Below are 18,294 nucleotides of genomic sequence, written 5' to 3'. Positions count from 1 at the left end.
ATGCGGGCGGAAGTCAGAAGCACAGCTTTACCACACACTTGACACTGCCCCTCTCATATATCTCTGCAAACCTCGCCCCTAACTCAGCCCCACCCAAAGCAGCTAAGCCCAGTTCTATCTAGCCCATCCTGCTAAGCTCCCCCTCTCAGGGATTCCTTTAGTCACTCCTCTCTTAGGTACCCCTTCCCTTCCCTTGGCCTGAATAGCAGTCATGCCCACCTCTCAGCATCTCAGTTCGTTCCCACCCGCCCTGAACCTTGCTCTCCTAGTTTCCCCTTGAAGCCCCTCCCCTCAGGTAAACCCTATCCAATCCTCTAAATCGCTCACTTTCTGCCCCCAGTCCGTAAAACAATTTAAGCGCCACCCCAGTTCATACATCCCTCCTAAGCCGCGCCCATAGTTCTCACCTCCCTGCCCAATAAACTTTATGGCTCAGTCCCAGCCCCCACCTCCTACTTCCTTTGCAGGTTCCTCCAGTCCACACCCACTACCTACCTAAGCCTTGGCAACGTTGTCAGTTCTGCCAGGGACTACCAACTTAGTTTTTCCTTCCAAACAGGGTCAGGACAAAGAGATGGGACAAAGTGGTGGCTGCAGAATTTCCAGGAATCTGGCTGGAATGGGGATGGAAGCCTAGAGTCACCTCTGTACAGAAGGGTCAATGTTCTACTTAGAGTGAATATTTAGGGGACTGCTTTGGGGTCTTCTAGATGTGGAAGAGGCTCCCCACAAGCCACTTTTTTAGCGCCAAGTTAATGAGGCACATGACATGGGGACCCCCAAATTCCATGCACTCCCATGGGTAGTAAAGTGGCAGAAGGGTATCTGAAAGGAATAGAGAAGGGCCAGCCCTGGTACCATCACTGAACACACACAGGAAGCCAGAAGGCAGTGATTTATTCTCATGGCTCTTGCCTCCAAGGGCCTGTCAGTCCAGGAGTGGGTGGCAGAAGGCAGCAGGGCCCAGAAGTTTAGGTCCTTACCTGCAACCCCCTCCCACAACAGGAAGACCACGAGACCTGAGGGTGTTCCAGCCTCCCTGCCCAGGTACAGCACCAGCTGAACCCCCAGCTCTAAACTTGACCTGGGGAGGGGTGGCTGGGGGTGTGGGTCAGGCTGGCTCTTTCCCTCCCAGCTCCTCCTCCTCTTCCTCGGCCCCTGCTGTGGCCGGGATGCCCTCATCGTCCCATGGTGGCTCAGACCCTGGGTCCAGGGGACACACGGGTGCCCCCACGGCCTCAGGGTGCTTGCGTTTGGCATGGCGGCGGAGCGAGTTGGCCTCTGTGAAGCGCAGCCGGCAGATAGGGCACTGGTAGGGGCGCTCCCCGGAGTGGACGCGGTGGTGGTGGGCCAGTTCACCCGCCTCTCGGAAGCGGCGGGGGCACAGTGGGCAGCGGAAGGGCCGCAGGCCGGCATGGATGTTGCAGTGCCGCCGCAGGTGGCTGGACCGCTTGAAGGTCTTGCCGCAGTCCTTGCACTCGTGAGGCTTCAGCTCAGAATGCGAGATGCTATGGCGCTCCAGGTCCGAGAGGTAGGGGAAGGCCCGCAGGCACACCGGGCAGAAGTGCGGGGCCTTCTTTGGGCCAGAGCCCTCAGGCCCACCTGCTACTGACCCTTCAGAGACTGTATAGGGCACACCCTGATCATCGATCAGCAGAAGGTCGCTGCCACTGTTGCTGCCCACAGGGACTGTCACCCCTTGCACCAGCGGGGACTCCTGCCCTGACTTGGGGGGGCGGCCCCGCTTCCGAGGGAGGCAGGCCTTGAGCGTCTGATTGGAGGAAGTGGCCCCCCCAGCACGTCCGCCTCGGCGGCTCCGGGAAACAGAAGGACGTAAGGCCAGAGGTTTCTCTTCTTCCTCAGGCAAAGACGAAGGCAACGGGTCTGGGCTAGGGGTGTCCATTGAGCAGTGGGGGCCTTGGGTCTGGGCACCAGAGCCGGGCTAAGAGGAGAGAAAGAGCAGCTGTCAGCGCAGGGAGGGTCTGGAGCACCCATTGTCCCCTAAGACCTCACCCATTCCTTTGTCTGGGTTTCACAGCTGGGCATGGCTGACATTTACCTGGATCCACAATTATAGCGATGCTGGTGAGGAAAAGAGCAAGATAATTCTGTGCCAGTTGGTAAACAGGCACTGCCCTGAGCCTCACAGGTGTTCCCCAGGCCTCCCGGCCCCCTGCCAAGGATCTCGAAGTTCAAGGTCAATTTGAGCCAAAATAAAGAAAAATTCAAAGTAAAGAAGGGAGTACAGAGTCCGACTGAGGGTACAGGCCAGTATTGTGATCCTTAAAGCAGACAGTCCATCAAACCCCAGAGCCACAGAGGCCTGAGAAATGTTTTTGTCCACTCTCTCGATTGGCAGAAGCGGGAGGGCAAGGGGTTCAGGACCAGAAGAAAGGGACTGGTCCCAGGTGATGTTTGATCTGGAGTCGGTGAGGAAATATATTGGAGTCTGGTCTCCGGAGTCAGATGTTCTGGGTTCGATTCCTCAGTCTGTCACTTACTCTCTCTGTGGCTTTGGGTAAGGTGCTCACTTTCCTAAGCTTCAGTTAAGCCTTCTGCAAAATTGGACGAATAGTCCCACCAACTTGCAGGAACATGCCATGAGGGCAATACACATAAAGTGCTCAGTAGACAGAGCACTTAGGAGACATTATCCCTCTGAGTAAGGTCACAATCACCCTCGTTTTCCAAATGGGAAAACTGAGGTACAGGAAAGTCAAGTCAGTTGCCCAAGCTCCCTGTGTCAGGAAGTGGCGGGGCTAAGATTCGAATCAGATATCACGCAGACACAAGAGCCCAGGGAATGAGAAGAAAGGGACTCGGGACAAGAGGACTTCATGGGGTCCGTTGGTCCTGTGTTTGAATGCAGCTCTGTGAAGTGGAAATGCCAGAGTTGACCGTTGGCTCATAGTACGGACTCGATAAACTACCTCCACCACCGCCATCATCATCAGAGCTCCAAGGAACTAGGGGAGAGGGAGTTAGCACAGGTGTAGTTTAGGCGCAGGGGCCGCAGGTGCCACTGCGCCCTCTTGGAACAGGCACACAGGCGGAAGCCCAGAGGCGGGACAAACACTTTTCCTGGATTGCAAGGTTCACTCCGCTGGGGGTACCTGGACTACAACCAGAGCCTCCAGAGCTGGGTTCCGACCCTCGCCCTCCATCCTGAACACTAGCAGACGCGCGCCCGGCAGCCCCCGAGCGCGTAAGGCGGGCCCTGCGGGGGCGGCGGCCAATGAGCGGCGCCGGGCCGAGGACGGTGGGGGCCGCCAGGAAGGGGGTCTGCGCGAGCGCGCGCGCCCGGGCCGGCTCCGCGGGGCGCGAGGTCGGTGAGCGCACGCCGCTGGGAGCGCAGAAGCAGGAGCAGGTGTTGGGGGGCGCGCTCCGGGAGCGCGCGGCTCCAAGCCTTCCCTCCCTCCGCTCCCCTTCCCCCGCCCGGACCCCCTCCTCTCGGGTACCTCATTTGCATGTCGCCAGGGCTCGAGAGTGTGCGCGCGCGGGGGGCTACGGGGCCGACGCATGGGAAGGGGCGGGGGAGAAGGGGCCCTGCCCCGCGGTGGCGCGCACGACAGACAGCCCCGCCCCTCAGAGCGGCTGCTGGAGGCCCCGCCCACCACCCCACCCCGTTGGACCCGCGCCCTCTGGGAACAAAGGGACGTGCTGGGTCCTAAGGACCGCGAACATCAGCGCCTGCGCGCACGGCGCACTAGCTGACCCCCGAGCGGGAAGTAACCCACCGACACAACCCAACCAGGTAGAAATGCCTTTCCTTCCACAAAGTGCCCGGTCAGAGACCCAATCAAACACAAGTACCGAAAGGATGAGAAACGGGAAAATGGCTGCTCCTTCCCGTAATTAACATGGCGCCTGATAAGCTTCAATGCCTCTTGGAGGGCTGAGGACAAGATGGAGCCTGCTGTTTCCTTCTACCTATCGCGATAGGACTTTAATTTCTCTCTTCTCCTGATGCAACTCTAACATCCTACTCAGAAGGAGCCTGAGGCTGCGAAAATGGACTCAGATCTGCCCTCACTCGCCAGCGTCGACACCGCTGGAGGAAGGCGGCACGCTGAGCCTGGTGCCCTTAGTCTGTATGGCGCTGGGGTCACCCTGAGCCCCGCCCCTCTTCCTGCCCTTACCTAAGATGGCGCTGATCTGGCTTCTCTCATAGTGCTGGGAAAGAGACGGGAAAGAGGGAGAAGGGCGGGCGGCTGGGAGGGGGAAGGCCAAGAAGGCGGGAGAAAGGGGGAGTACTAGGGAAAGGTAGCTGAGGCGGAAGTCAAGGGGCCCCCCGGGTGGAAGTGACGCTACCCCCGCTGCCCAAAATGTCGGCGCCCAGAGGGAGGTGTAAGTAATTAAAGAGGAAAGCCGACTGACTTTCCTGGCCTCCCGCGGCCGCCCTAGGGCTCCAGAACCCCAGCGCAGTACGAGCGAGGTGGACTCGCCTGGTCGCGGTCCCGCTTAGCCTGCCCCCACACCGGGCGCCCGGGGCCGCACCTTTTAGGGATGGGGGGGAGGGGTACAAAAGGCCAGCTCTGAGCGCCTGGGTCCTGGTGCAGACTGGGGAGGGGGCAGGCCCCTCAGGCTACTGGGTGGGGAGGAGGCGGGGCCTAGTGGAAGTTGAGGGGCGGGGCAATGGTTGGGAGGAGTCTGTGGGCGTGGCTTATGGATAGGATAGGTGGGGCTTGGAGGGAGCGGATCCACGGGTGGGGTGGGAGGAGCTTAAGCAAAGGGGTGGGGCTGTTAGAGGGGCGTGGCTCAAAGTTGTGGAAGGACCCGAGGCTGCAAGGTCCTAATTAGAGTTGAGTGGGGGAAATGGGGCTTAGAGTAAAGGCAGGAGGAGGTTAGAGTAGAAGGGGTGGAGTTTGTACCGGGGCGTGGCTTAGAGAAACGTGGACAAAGTGACGGGGTGGGGTTTAGGCGTGTGATTTGGGGAGTCAGTGGAAATAGCAAGTCTTTATAATGCAGGTGAAATGACTTAGGAGGCCTGGGGCGAGACTCGGAAGGGTTGAGAAAGTGAGAAGTGTTGGATAGGCTGGGTCTTGGAAAGGACGGGGCTGACTTCAAGGCTGGGTTTGTTAAAGACAAATTGAGTGGGGTTTGGCGGCAGATCTTAGTGGGGAAGTGACGTGGGACTTAAAGAGGACATTTGGAGGAACTTAGTAGATAGCAGTGACCGCCACTGGTAAGCTAGGTCCTCCTATCACTCGTATTTTGCAAGTGAAAAGAGTTTCAGTGGGTTTTATCTGAGGTTCCAGGACTTGAATCTTCAAAGAAGAGTGGAAGGCGCTTACAGTGGAGTGGGAGGGGCTTGTCAAGGAATAGAAGAGGCTCCTGGAACAGTGTTGAGGGACTTTGGAAAGAGTAGGCGGGATTCGAGCAAGAGTGGGTGGGGCTTAGAGTAGGAATCTTCACAAAGAGTGGATGAGACAAATCACTGGGGTAAAGGCGACCGGGTGTGATTAGGGAGATTATGAGCTGAGTGGGAGAAGGGTTTGTAGGGGAATGGGTTTAAAGACCATGGGCATGGTCCTGGTGGGAGTGGCTTAAAGGTTAGTGGTCAGGACTCCAAGAGGATAAGTGGGGGGGTGTGAGTCCCAAGAGCCTGATGTGGGAGGGCTAAGGGGAGGTGACTTCCTCACCTTCCCTCGCTGTCTCCCTCGCTCCAGAGAGCCCCCCACCCACAACTGCCCTCACGCCACGCCACCATGGATGACGCCCAACTGGCAGCGCCCCCTGTCCCTGCCCCGGCCCCAGCACCGCCCGCCGCCGCCCCCCGAGTCCCGTTTCACTGCAGTGAGTGTGGCAAGAGCTTCCGCTACCGCTCGGATCTGCGGCGCCACTTCGCGCGTCACACTGCTCTCAAGCCCCACGCGTGCCCACGCTGTGGCAAGGGCTTCAAGCACAGCTTCAACCTGGCCAACCACCTGCGCTCGCACACGGGTGAGCGGCCCTACCGCTGCTCCGCCTGCCCCAAGGGGTTCCGAGACTCCACTGGCCTATTGCACCACCAGGTGAGTCCTGCAGGCCCATCCAGCTGCCCCCCTGGGCTGGACGTGCCCTTGGCGCCCCAGCCCCACCCTGGGCAACAGAGAAAACTTTTTTCCTCTTCCTCGCTCCCAGCCAAAGCACCCTGACCAGTCAAAGCACCAGGGCTTTCTCCTCCAGTCTCCACCTATTTAGGGATCATAGTACATGTGCCCCACCTGTAGGCCCCTCTTCTACCGCACCCCCTGCCCACACACCCTGTTCCCCTGCACACCAGCCTCTGCAGTTTTGTGTTCACTGTCCCCTTGCCACTTTTAAAAACAGATTTACCGCGTATGTACTTAATTGTTTTATTCAGCGATGATCTGTTGAGAGCTTTCCCTGCTCCCAACGCTGGGGTCGCCAAAGGAAAATCAGTCTAGGCCTAGCGTTTGGAGAAACATCCATTCCACCGAAGATAGACAATCATCGAGAAAGCAAATACGCAGGCAAGAATGTTCTGGAAAGGGAGCAGTGTTGGGAAGGAAATGAAACAACAGCAAGCCAATGTGCAGGAGTAAAGTGGGGGAGAGCCAGGGGCCACCAGACAAGGTGGGGCAAGGCAGGGCAGGGTGCTGTTTGAGCTGAGACCTGCAGTGTGAGCAGGCCTCTGCCGTGGGAACAGCACTGCAGGCAGAGGGAACAGCAAGTGCAAACGCCCTGAGATGGGAGGCCATGTGGTTGGGGTAGAGTGAGCCTGGGGCAGAGCGGAAGGAGGCTGAGTCATGAACACCTTCCTGGCTGCTGTGAGGGGTGGGACCGTATTCCATGAGCCAGACATTCCCGCTCCAAGTTCAAGCAAAACCGGACACCTCCCTGGCCTCTCACACGTGTCCCCTCCTCTGTCTCATGGTATCTGCCCTGGCTCAGGACCTCATGGCCTGGCTGTTGACCCCAACATTCTAAGCGGGCTTACTAGCTCCTGTCTTCCCAGCCTCTGTGACCTGGAACCCTCCCACTAAAACCCCTGATCCTTAACCTGATGTGACATGCACAGGCCTCTGAGGCCTCACCACGGGCCAGTAGGAGGTTAATTCAACTGAGAATTTAATGAGTGTCTAAGGTCTGGGGAGGACAGAGACAAAACAGACACAGCCCACTCCTTCTGTGGCCTCCCAGAGCCCTGAGTCCACTGGGGGTGACAGTCACTGAACAACCAGGTTAATAAATGTCGAGTTAAAACATGAAGACAGCGGGTCACCGTATCCTGAGGCTAATACAAGAGATGCTACAGCCGTTTGGGCAGACACTGCCGGTCGACAGAACACTGCACTCCAATGCTGTGCCTGGGCCAGCGTTGGTAGAGACCGGTGCCGGGTCGGGCGGTCTCGCTCAGCCACCTGACCACATTTCCGGTGCTCCACCGCCACACGTGGCTAGTGGTCACCAGCTGGCGAGTACAGAAAGGGAACATTTCCACCAGATGAAAAGTGCACAGGCTTCTTCGCCACCGTGTTTGCAGGGAAAGCCCCACCTCCTACCCTAGGCAACTGCCAGAGCCCCCCTCTCTGCTCCCCAAAATGTCCACTGATTTAGGGGAGATAAGTAGCCACCTGGGAAAGTTTGCTGAGAGAGGCCATTAGTTGTCCGAGTTCTCACAGAAAGTGGGAGGCAGAGCTGGGATTTGAACCTAGGCTGGTCAGGGCTCACCACCTCGGTGCTCAGCCGCTCTCCCAGGAAGTCCCAGTCTCCGAGGTGGGCTTGTTGGACTTGACTAAGAGTTAGTCAGGAGCAGCGGGAGGAAGAGCTCCCCTCTTCCTCAGGAATAGCACGTGAAAAGGTGCGGAGGCCTAACCCGCTAAGGGCATGCCAGCATGGCCCAAAGCAGAGAAAGAGAGGGAGGTTGTGGAGGCTGGATCATGGCCTTGCAGACCTACCTGGCAGGGGGCTTGGGCCACCCCCCTCTGAGAGTCCAGAGATCTGTCTTGCGGGCTAGACCCTCAGCCCTGATACTCTACTGTCCCTCCTGTCCCCCCAGGTCGTCCACACTGGTGAGAAGCCCTACTGCTGCCTAGTCTGCGAGCTCCGCTTTTCCTCGCGTTCCAGTCTGGGTCGCCACCTCAAGCGCCAGCACCGAGGCGTGCTCCCGTCCCCGCTGCAGCCGGGCCCTGGGCTGCCAGCCCTGAGTGCGCCCTGCTCTGTCTGCTGCAACGTGGGGCCCTGCTCCGTGTGTGGGGGCGCGGGTGCTGGCAGTGGAGAAGGTCCAGAGGGGGCGGGCCCGGGCAGCTGGGGGCTGGCAGAGGCCGCCGCTGCTGCTGCAGCAGCCTCGCTGCCCCCATTCGCATGTGGTGCCTGCGCACGGCGCTTCGACCATGGCCGTGAGCTGGCGGCCCATTGGGCCGCACACACCGACGTGAAGCCCTTTAAGTGCCCGCGCTGCGAGCGCGACTTCAATGCGCCCGCGCTGCTGGAGCGGCACAAGCTAACCCATGACCTGCAGGGCCCGGGCGCACCCCCAGCGCAGGCCTGGGCCACGGGGGCTGGTGCGGGGCCTGAGACCCCCGCAGAGGGTGGTGCTGCGGAAGCAGGTGACGCCAGGCCGGCTTGGGACGGCGGGCTGCTCCTGGGCCGAGTGGGGGGCGGTGTGCCCGAGCTCGGGGCGCTGCTCCCCGAGGGCGGCGGGGAGGCCCCTGCTCCTGCGGCCGCAGCGGAGCCGTCGGAAGACACCCTGTACCAGTGCGATTGCGGGACCTTCTTCGCATCGGCCGCGGCGCTGGCCAGCCACCTGGAGGCGCACTCGGGGCCGGCCACCTACGGCTGCGGCCACTGTGGAGCGCTGTACGCAGCCCTGGCAGCTCTGGAGGAGCACAGGCGAGCCAGCCACGGGGAAGGCGGCGAGGCGGAGGCGTCCACGGCGGCCCCCGAGGGGGAGCCCACCTCCGGGGAGCCGGCGTCCAGCACCAGCCGCGGCAAGAAGATCTTTGGCTGCTCCGAGTGCGAGAAGCTGTTCCGCTCCCCGCGGGACCTGGAGAGGCACGTGCTGGTGCACACGGGCGAGAAGCCGTTCCCGTGCCTCGAGTGCGGCAAGTTCTTCCGCCACGAGTGCTACCTCAAGCGCCACCGGCTGCTGCACGGCACCGAGCGGCCCTTCCCCTGCCACATCTGCGGCAAGGGCTTCATCACCCTCAGCAACCTCTCCAGGCACCTGAAGCTGCACCGGGGCATGGACTGACCTGTGCCCCTGCCTGGGGCTGGACTCGTGGCCCCCAGGGGACTGCCAGAATCCAGACATGGGTCCTGAATGCAGAAACCCTGCCTGGAAAGGTGGGGCCACCAGAAATCCACATAGGCCCCTCAGCTGGGGGTCCCGGATCTATGAAGACTCTGGAGCTTGAGGCCTCCCTGGAACCTGTGCTGGGCGCCCCCTAATCAACGGGCCCCTAGGCCGGGGGACCAAGGGATGAGAAATGGGTCTCCACAGGTACTTCTCACCTTAAGGGCCCTCATGAAAGATGGGCGCCCCTCCCCCAAGGGGAGTCTGCCTCTCCCTGAGAGCCATCATTCCCAAGGACCTGGATCTGGAGAATGCGGGGCAGCCATGTCCCTAAGTTTCCCCGGGGCCCCTCTGAATGCTACCCACCAGAGCCACTGATGCCCTTAGGGAATGGATAGCGCCGGAATCTGCCTTTCCCCGGTCTTATTCCCTCTGCTGAGAGAGGACCAGGGCAGATGCCCCCTGCCCTCAACTTGCTCCTCAAGTAGGCCGCCCCCCCTACTGCAGAATGGATTGACCCTAAGGATCTTCCCCATCCCCAAGCACTAGAATAGGCTGGTTGGAACCCCCCCCTTCCCAGTAGGATGGACTGATCCAGAGACATACCCTCCTGTCCAGTGGCAAGGGGCCCAGGCTGTGGCCTGCACCGCCCCGTCCCCTCAGTGAGTAGGGCAGACACACCACTCCTCCTCTGCGTCATTCTCCATCCTGTGGACCCACCTGAGTGGGAGGTGGTGCACACTGGAGTCTCCCTCCTGCTCTGCTGTAGAACGTGTTTGTCTTTCCATTCCTGTCCGTTTGTCTGTCTCTGTGTTCCTCCCAACACCATGGGGAAGCGGGGTTTGGCTCATGGACTTCCCCATGAGCCTCGACCTCACCCCCTCTTCCCAGCCCCCAGTGTCTCCAGGACCCCCAATAAACCTCGTCCTGTCAGTCAATGCTGCCTCATTGTCTGCACTTGGGCTCCAGGGGGTGGGGATTTCTCCCTCCCTGGACTTAGGACACGCCCCCTAAACTGAGACAGAGCCTTCCTCTGTCCCTGAGATAGTGCCCGCCCCCTAAAATCCAAAATGGTTTCAGTGTCCTCTAAACAGAACCCTGCCCCTTAAACACGAGATCCACCTCCAACGATGAACATGCTCTCCACCCCAGAACCAGTCAGGTCCTTCCGAAACCATCAATCCTGTGGGCCATGCCCTCTAAAATCCAGACAAGTTCCTACCTTAGACTCTGCTTCCTGGGTTAGTTCCTTCGAGGCACCTCCAACCCCAGATTAGGATCCACCGGTCAGGGAGCGCGCGGGCCTTCAGATGCTTCCTGGGCGTCAGGGTACATTCCTGTACCAAGTGCCCATTGCATGGCCAGGCATTGTAACCCGTCTGGGGACCCAACAGTGAACAGATCCACTTGTGGAGCTGTTGATAGTCTAGTGTGGGCCCAACGGGGCATAGAAAAGAGTAATAAACAAAAAAAGGTGATTTCAGAGGGTTGTGAGCACTCTGAAGGAAAGGAGGTAGGGTGCTAGGGAAGGGAGTGGCTGAACTCTCTGCCGCTTTTGGTGCGGGGGTCTGGATGAGCTTCCTGCGGAGGTGGTATTTGATCCAAGACTGGGGTGGTGAGGAACGAGAGGCCAGGTGGAGCCTGGTTGGGCCCAGGAGGGTTTTGAACCTAGAGGAGGGAGGGGTGAGACCCCACAGAACCTGGTGGCCCCGAGTAGGCATGTGATTGTGCTTCCTGGGTGAGCAAGACACTGAATGTGACTTTACAAAGATCCCTCTGGTTGCTGAGTGGAGGATGAACTTGAGGGGGACAGAGCAGAGGCAGCAGAAGAGCACCTTGGTCTGCCAGGAGAGAGGTGTGGGGGTCTGCACCAGAGTGACAGAGACAAATGGGTGGATCCGAGATGAATTCTGGAGGTAGAACATGTGTGTGATAGAAAGGGAGGGATCAGGAGAAATTGGTTGCAGTGGGGGGGGGGGCGGGCGGGGCGGACACATTAAGACCAGAAAACTGGAGGAGGACAAGCTTGGGTAGAGGCAGTGGGAATCAAGAGTTTCATCCTGCCCTGACCGTGTGGCTCAGTTGGTTGGGTGTCATCCTGCAACGTGAAAGGTCACAGGTTTGATTCCCAGACAGGGCACATACCTAGGTTTCTGGTTTGGTCACCAGTCAGGGCACATACAAGAGGCAGCCAACCCATGTTTCTCTTGCACATCGATGTTTCTCTCCCTCTCTTTCTCCCTCCCTTCCCCTCTCTCTGAAAATAAATAAATGAAATCTTTTTTTAAAGAAAGTTCCATCCTGAGCTTCTCAGATGGGAGAAGCCTGGGAGGTTGCCGTGACATAATAAGGCTGAAGGAGTGTATGGCCTGTGATGCAGTAATCCTACTGCCAGGCATGGACTCTAAAGAAACTCATGTTCCCCCCGCCCCCAGGAGGCACATCTCACAACCTGAACAGCAGTGAAATGCACAGCCCCAAACTCCAGCCACAAAGTCCATTGCTATGGTCTGAAGGTTTGCATCCCCCAGATTCACACGTTGAAATCTTAATACCTACATGATGGTATTTGTAGGTAGGGCCTCTGGGAGTTGCTCAGGTCATGAGGGTGGAACCCCTGTGAATGGGATTAGTGCCCTTATAGAACTGGCTGCTCAGAGAGCCCTCACCCTTTGCCCCAAGTGAGGACACAGCCAGAGGGCACCAGCCATGAATGAGGAAGGGGGCCTTCACCAGAAGGTGACCTTGGTGGAGCCTTGACCCTGTACGTCCAGCCTCCAGAACTGTGAGCCATACACCTCTGTTGTTTACAAGCCACCCAGCTGGTAGTATTTTGTTATAGCTGCCCAAGTGGACTAAGTAAGACATCAGCAACAATACAGGGGGTAAATAAATGATGGTGTATTAAATATGTACAGATAAACATAATTGCAAAAATGAGAGCCACAAAGACGCCGGACACGAGAAGCCAGAAGCGTTTCTGTAGCATTTAAAAACAAGCAAGACTAGCCCTGGCTGGTGTAGCTTAGTGGATTGGGTGCAGACTTGTGAACCAAAAGGTCACAAATTTGATTCCCAGTCAAAGCGCGTACCTGGGTTGTAGGCCAGGTCCCCACTAGGGGGCATGTGAGAGAGGCAACCACACATTGATGTTTCTCTCCCTCTCTTTCTCCTTCCCTTCCCCTCTCTCTAAAAATAAATAAATAAAGTATTTTTAAAAAAACAAGACTAAATTGTAGTATTGCTTAGGATGCATTGTGGGCACTGAGCCATTAAACACCCCCCCCCGCAAAAAAAAACAAAAAACAAAAACAAAAACACCTCAGTATAGTGGGATTGCACAGGTTAAGCTGGGAATGGGACATGCTGGAACCTTCTATGGGCTCCGGAATGACTGCCAACATTCCATTTCTTAACCTGGTGATCATTTTATAATTATTTGTTAAATTCTGCATTTGTACAGTACCTTTTTAATCTACGTGTAGTATATATTTCACAAGGAAAAACATTTTAAAGGAGGGGATATGTACGCATTTGCGGGGAGAGAAATCAAGTACCAGGTTGGTCTTCAAGGAAGACTTTATGTCCTGGAGGTCTATGATGACACATTTGAAAAGGACCCAGGTCAAGTGCCTGAGTCCTCTCCACTCTGCCACCAACACCCAAGATCCAGGATCGAGACTCATCCCCTTGGGGTTAAAAAACTACAAAACAAAAACCCACCTGCCTTGGAGAAACAAGACCAGCCCCCTTAGATACAGGCACTGCCCCAGGGACAAGCCCCGCCCACTCGGATACCTGTTTAACCAGGAGAGTCGAGCACCTGGAAGAGGGCCAGGGTTGTCATGGAGAAGCTATGGCGTCAGGAGGCCCAGCAACATTCCACACACACACACACACACCCGCCACCCCCAGGAGTTTATACTCCATTGGGAGGGGAGGTAGGCCGTTGGTGGACAGTGAGAAGTAGCCTAATGCTTGTTGGCTATAAGTACAATGTTGATAATAAAAGCAGAGCTTGGACTAGATGGTGACAGGGGGCCTATTTTAGCCCGATGCGAGTACGAGAAATATGGGAGAAGGGCATTTCCAGGCAGGGGGAACGGCCCGTGCAAAGGCCCTGAGTCCCGAAAGTTTGTCCAGGGCAGTGTGGTTGGAGCAGAGGGAAGCAGAGAGAGACGCATCAGGGGAGGGAGGCCCCAGGGGCAGGAGCAGTAGAGCCCTTCGGGGAGCGAGCGAGGAGGGGGCGGGGGAACCAGTGGGAGCCGGGGGAGGGTAGCCAGCCCAGAGTGACGCGACGGGATCTCCAGGTGTTGGGACAGCAAGGGAAGGAGAGCCAATGAGAAGGCAGTTGCGGTGGGACTGGCACCCGGCCGGGCACGTCTGAGCCAATCAGCGCTAGGCCCCGCCCCCTGCCGGGGATCCCAGTTCCCAGCCAGGGCTGGCTTCTCCCTCACCTGGACGTGCGCCCCGCCCCCTCCCTGCGGGCGCCTCCACCTCCCCCGCATCCGGCCGGGCCTCCACGTGGGTCCCACAGGAATTTCCCTAGAACGCTAATCGGACCATGTGACTTTCCTGCTTCAGACCTTGTCAATGGCTTCTCAGTGCACCAGGAATGCGTCCGGCCTTCATCCTGGACCAGGAGGCGGGACACAGTCGCTCGCGCAGCCCTGACCTCTCTGCATCAGCGGCCGCCTTTGCTGCCCCCATCCGAGGCGTCTGGTTTCCCCCAGCACGCGCATACCTTGCTGTTCTCTCTGACATCTTCTTTCCCATCCCCTCCATTCCTGAATTTGCTTCAAAACAAACAAACAAATAAACAAACAAAAAAGTAACCCTTAAAAATTTGCATGATAAAATAACATGCAGAGCCCTGGCTAGTGTAGCTCAGTGGATTGAGCGTAGGCCTGCGAAGCAAAGGATCACAGTTTGATTCCCAGTTCAGGGCACATGCCTGGGTTGCAGGCCAGTTCTCATCAGGGGGCACACAAGAGGCAACCATACATTGGTATTTCTCTTCCTCTCTCCTTCCCGTCCCCTCTAAAGATAAATAAATAAAATATTTATAAAAAATAACATGCACACTTCCCAGGTATATATATTCAAGAGAATTAAAAAAGGCCTTCCAAACAAAAGACATTAAGCCCGGATGTTACAACAGGACTATTCACAAAGGCCAAAGGGTAGAAAACACCCAAATGTCCACCAACCAATGAAGAGATGAAATGCAGAATGTCCAAACAACGGGGTATTGTTCAGCCGATTAAAAAAAAAAGGAATGGATTACTGACACAGGCTACAAGGGTGGATGCGTCTGGAGGACAATGTTGTGCTAAGTGAAGAAGCCGGCCGTGAAAGACGCCATGTCTCTGACTCCACGGATAAGAAATGTCCACGGCTGGCAAACCTTCAGAGACACAAAGCTGATCACTGGTTGCCAGGGGCTGGCATTGGGAGGGAGTGGACAGCGACTGCTTGGGGGTGATGATTCTGCAACTGCTTAGTGGGTGTAGTGACCCGACATTACAAATGTACTGAACGCCACTGAATTGTACACTTTAAAATGGTAACTCTAACATTACATGTGTTTTACTCAACAAAACACACACACGTTACACGTACCCATATGCAGACTCGAAGCTTTAGAACATTACAAATACACCTCAACTTTCATTACCCCTCTAAAATCCGATTGCCTCTCTAGTCTCAAAGGTAAGCCCTACTCTGAATTTGGTGTTATTCTTTCCATATATGTCCTTTTTCAGAAATGTGTATTAGGGAGCTTCTAACTGTCATGCTCCTGGCCACTACCCTTTCTCCCATCTCTTTGGGAAATGCAAAGGCTTACTGAGACTCACTTGCTTGGAAAACGTTAGTACCTCACTTTACTGGTCTCTAAAATGGGAGAGTCACGTTGCCCACCTCATAAGTGGCGATGTAAGAAGCATCCAGCCCTGGCTGGTGTGGCTCAGCTGGTTGGAGCGTTGTCCCGTAAACCGAAGGGGAGTGGGTTCAATTCCCAGTAGAGGACCTGCCTAGGTTGCAGGTCAGTGCCTGCAGGCAACTGATCCATGTTTCTGTCTCTCCCTCCCTTCCCCCTCCCTCTAAAATCAATAAGCATGTCCTCGTGTGAGGATATCAAGAAGGAGGAGGAAGAGAAAAAGAAGAATCCAAACCTGTGAGAATTTTTATGAGTTTATTTGAGCCAAACTGGCAACACTTGCCAGGAAGCAAAACCTCAACAGGTTGAGAAAATGCTCCAGAAAATGGCCGTTTTGCACCTTAGTTCATACATTATAACAACAACAAAAAAAAGGAGGCATAAGTGGGTTGCAGGAAGTCCACTGGTGATAGATTAGGGAGGAGGAAGAAAGCAAAGCCCAGTCAGGGGAATCTCTGAGACTGAATAAAAAATAAAATGATTGACACATACTTCTTTTACCCTGGTGGGTGGGGGACAGTTAACAGTCAACAAACAGTCAACAATGAACAAGATAACAGCAGAAGTAACAAGGGGATTTTAGGTCTCCCCCGATGTGGTCCCAGTGTTTTCCAGCAAAAGGAAATCAGACATTCCAAAGGCATGTTACCGTAAATGCAAAAAGACAACCGGTAGGCTCAGTAAAGGTAGAGATTGGCTTTTGCCGTGGGAAGATTCTAGCCTAAGACGTGACTGCCCACCGTGACCTACTTTTAGTTGGAAAGTTTCTTTTCTGTTGTTGTTGTTGTTTTAGAATCCCCTGCTATTTATTGGCCATCCCTTCTGCTCCAACTCTTACCATATGGAGAGGTTCAGCTTGGCCCTTGGAAGAGTTCCGGAGATGGGAAGGGAAGGTGGGAGAAGGAAGCACAGCTCCAAGTTCAGCAGCCACACTCAGTACCGCACCATAGTTGCCTCTCTCTCTTTGAATCTTCCTCCTCCACCTGACCTTTGTTTCAGGCAACCGAAACAGTTGCCTTGGCCTAAGCTAAAGGCCAAGGTCTAGAGCTGGGGGAGGTACCCGGGCAGGATGTTATCCCAGCATCCAGCCCATCACTATCAGAAGAGAGCTATCCAAGCTCCTGCCCAGCTCCAGCTGCTGGAGGCATTGAACTTGCTCATTCGGATGGGCCCGAACTAGAAAGTTTTTCATTTCCTACCATCCTTATGCAGTCACTTTAGGTCTCCGTGTTTGTAAGGCCGTCGCACAAGCCTCCCCTGAGCTTGTTGGGTTTAGTGTGTGGCCCCTTTTCATTCACATAAAACAGGGAGGAACAGATGGGCTCGTATTTGTCAAGCACATACAGAGTCAGCTGTGACTTTACTCTTGTTTTTATCACCCTCCATTGCTTGTTCCTTTCATGCTGTGGAATGTGGAACATAGTCACATGGTTTCAAGTTGAGACAGCAGGGAAAGGATAGAGTGTAGGAAGTCTGTCCTGGGCTTCAGACAATGTTGCCAGTTCCCTCTGTCTCCCTCCAGGTCTTGCAGACCCAGCACTGGGATTTCACACAGAGAGAACAGGTTGTGGGCTGTTCTGCACCTCCCGTTCTTTCTCCCTTTGAATTATCGCTTGGAGCTTTTCCATGTGTTTGCACAAAGGGCTTCCTCACCCTCTTTGTGTAATCCTCGCCTGAGGTTATGTTCGTTGATTTTCTTTTAGAGAGAGAGAGACAGAGAAACATTGATCGGTTTGCCTCTCCTAAGAGCCCCGCCTGAGGATCAAACCCACAACCTTTTGGTGTATAGGATGATGCTCCAACTGACTGAGCCACCGTGCCAAGACTTCCTCATCTTTTTTTTAATGGACACATAGCATTCCATGATTGAGTGGATCAATCGTGTTTCTTTTTTTTTAACCCAAATCCCCACTGTTGGGTGTGCAGCTAGTTTCTGCTCTTTTGCAGGGATTCACAACACCACACGGACTAAATCCTGGCATAGGCAACGATTTGCCTGTGTCTGAGTTCACCTATCGGACGGGTAAGTTCCTGGAGTTGCTCACTAGTTACGGCTGTTCCAAATTTTACTCTCCCAAGCCCTCCCCCCCATGCACACACACACACTCTTGCAGCCAGGTTGAGTGTGTGGTTCGCCTGGAACAGATGGCATGAAGCTTGATGTGTCCTGTGCCTTCTCCACTGAACTTTAGGTGTTTGAGATGTGGCCCTGTTGGCAGATTTCCATTTGCTCCTTCTCCCCATTGCTAATAACCCTTGGCTTTTTTATCCTGCAGATTTGCGCTAAAACGTGGTTGCCTCCAGGAAGCCCTCAGGGATCACCCTCTGAATGGGAGGTCAGCTTAGTGCCTTCCCAGTTCTCTGTATTCCCAACGTGGGTTGTTGGCTGCATTTGGGTTCATTCTCCAGGAGGGTGACTGGATCTGTGTCAGCTCCCTGCAGACGGGGACCAAGCGCCCCTGTCTTAGCCTCTGTCCCCCTAGCACCGAGAACAGATCCAGCCCACAGTAGGTGCTCAGTAAATATTAGTGGCTTAGGGTTAAGTGAATATAAGTAACAAAATATATGCCAAGTCAGCTGACAGTAGATTACCAGTTAACGCTGATCAATAAGGCTTGAATGATTATCTGCAGAGCTTATCATGAGGGTGGCAGGGTGGGGTGGGAGGCTTGAGGCTAGGAGAAGGGAGAGGCACTCTGCCAGGTAGCCAAGTGAAGGCTGAAACCAGGTTCCTATCCAAAGGGTCGGTATTTCCCCTGAAGCCTCTGGCATTGCTTCATTCATGCCCCCCCCCCCCCCGTCACCTCCTCCTCCAACACAGTGCCTGGCACAGACAGGACCTGATAAATGTGTGTTTGTTGAAGGAAGGGATGAATATATGTGTCTGTTTCGAGGGGAGAGGAGCTGGATCCAGTCTCCCAGGTCCCCAAACCGCACCTCCCTCTGGGAGCCCCGAGGACAGGCCCCCAGCTCTTCCCGTTACAGGACCCCGGAGTCGCAGCCGCCCCTCTACCTCGCCCCCCGGGTCCCCTCGTCCTCCGGCTTCCGGCTTCCCAGCCGGTCTTTCCTCTCCCCGGCTGGGAGGAAAGGCGGGTTTCCGGGGGGAAGGCTT

At 55.8% G+C, this 18,294-nt stretch overlaps 2 protein-coding genes and 1 long non-coding RNA gene across 7 annotated transcripts; 1 reads left to right on the top strand and 2 right to left on the bottom strand.

Annotated features, from left to right (window-relative positions):
* Window positions 1-880: 880 nt before the first annotated feature.
* Window positions 881-4,219, bottom strand: ZNF524 (zinc finger protein 524). 4 transcript variants are annotated; one of them, XM_037159793.2, is made up of 3 exons: window positions 4,140-4,210; window positions 2,060-2,966; window positions 881-1,942 (listed from the first exon to the last, which is right to left on the bottom strand). In XM_037159793.2, exon 3 carries the CDS (start codon window positions 1,901-1,903, stop codon window positions 1,112-1,114), a length of 792 nt encoding a protein of 263 aa, XP_037015688.2. In that variant the 5' UTR covers window positions 1,904-1,942; window positions 2,060-2,966; window positions 4,140-4,210; the 3' UTR covers window positions 881-1,111. The 4 variants fall into 4 exon arrangements, with proteins under 4 accessions (XP_037015688.2, XP_037015687.2, XP_037015686.2 ...); XM_037159792.2 differs by lacking the exon at window positions 4,140-4,210 and adding an exon at window positions 3,459-3,531; XM_037159791.2 differs by lacking the exon at window positions 2,060-2,966 and having other exon boundaries at window positions 4,140-4,219.
* Window positions 3,111-10,179, top strand: FIZ1 (FLT3 interacting zinc finger 1). Of its 2 annotated transcripts, none has more exons than XM_053656756.1 (3): window positions 3,111-3,754; window positions 5,670-6,014; window positions 8,006-10,179. In XM_053656756.1, the coding sequence occupies exons 1-3, from the start codon at window positions 3,236-3,238 to the stop codon at window positions 9,197-9,199; spliced, it is 2,058 nt and encodes a 685-aa protein (XP_053512731.1). In that variant the 5' UTR covers window positions 3,111-3,235; the 3' UTR covers window positions 9,200-10,179. The 2 variants fall into 2 exon arrangements, with proteins under 2 accessions (XP_053512731.1, XP_037015684.2); XM_037159789.2 differs by lacking the exon at window positions 3,111-3,754 and adding an exon at window positions 4,292-4,347.
* Window positions 10,180-15,957: 5,778 nt separating this feature from the next.
* On the bottom strand, window positions 15,958-18,257 carry LOC128626097 (uncharacterized). The gene is made up of 2 exons (XR_008390001.1): window positions 18,196-18,257; window positions 15,958-16,878 (listed from the first exon to the last, which is right to left on the bottom strand). It is a non-coding gene; the product is annotated as an uncharacterized LOC128626097 (long non-coding RNA).
* Window positions 18,258-18,294: the final 37 nt, after the last annotated feature.

This window comes from Artibeus jamaicensis, unplaced genomic scaffold (assembly GCF_021234435.1).
Source record: "Artibeus jamaicensis isolate MK-2021 breed Jamaican fruit bat unplaced genomic scaffold, CSHL_Jam_final scaffold_2693, whole genome shotgun sequence".
NCBI lineage: Eukaryota > Metazoa > Chordata > Mammalia > Chiroptera > Phyllostomidae > Artibeus > Artibeus jamaicensis.
The sequence above is the reverse complement of the archived record's forward strand: the minus strand, read 5'-3'. Positions and strand labels throughout refer to the sequence as shown.

Excerpts from the sequence above, each read along its gene's own strand:
- FIZ1 (XM_053656756.1), top strand. The coding sequence starts at position 3,236 with ATGAGCGGCGCCGGGCCGAGGACGGTGGGGGCCGCCAGGAAGGGGGTC. Across the intron at positions 3,755-5,669 it reads CACCGACACAACCCAACCAG|AGAGCCCCCCACCCACAACT; the intron begins GTAGAAATGCCT and ends CCCTCGCTCCAG. Across the intron at positions 6,015-8,005 it reads CTGGCCTATTGCACCACCAG|GTCGTCCACACTGGTGAGAA; the intron begins GTGAGTCCTGCA and ends CTGTCCCCCCAG.
- ZNF524 (XM_037159791.2), bottom strand. The coding sequence starts at position 1,903 with ATGGACACCCCTAGCCCAGACCCGTTGCCTTCGTCTTTGCCTGAGGAA.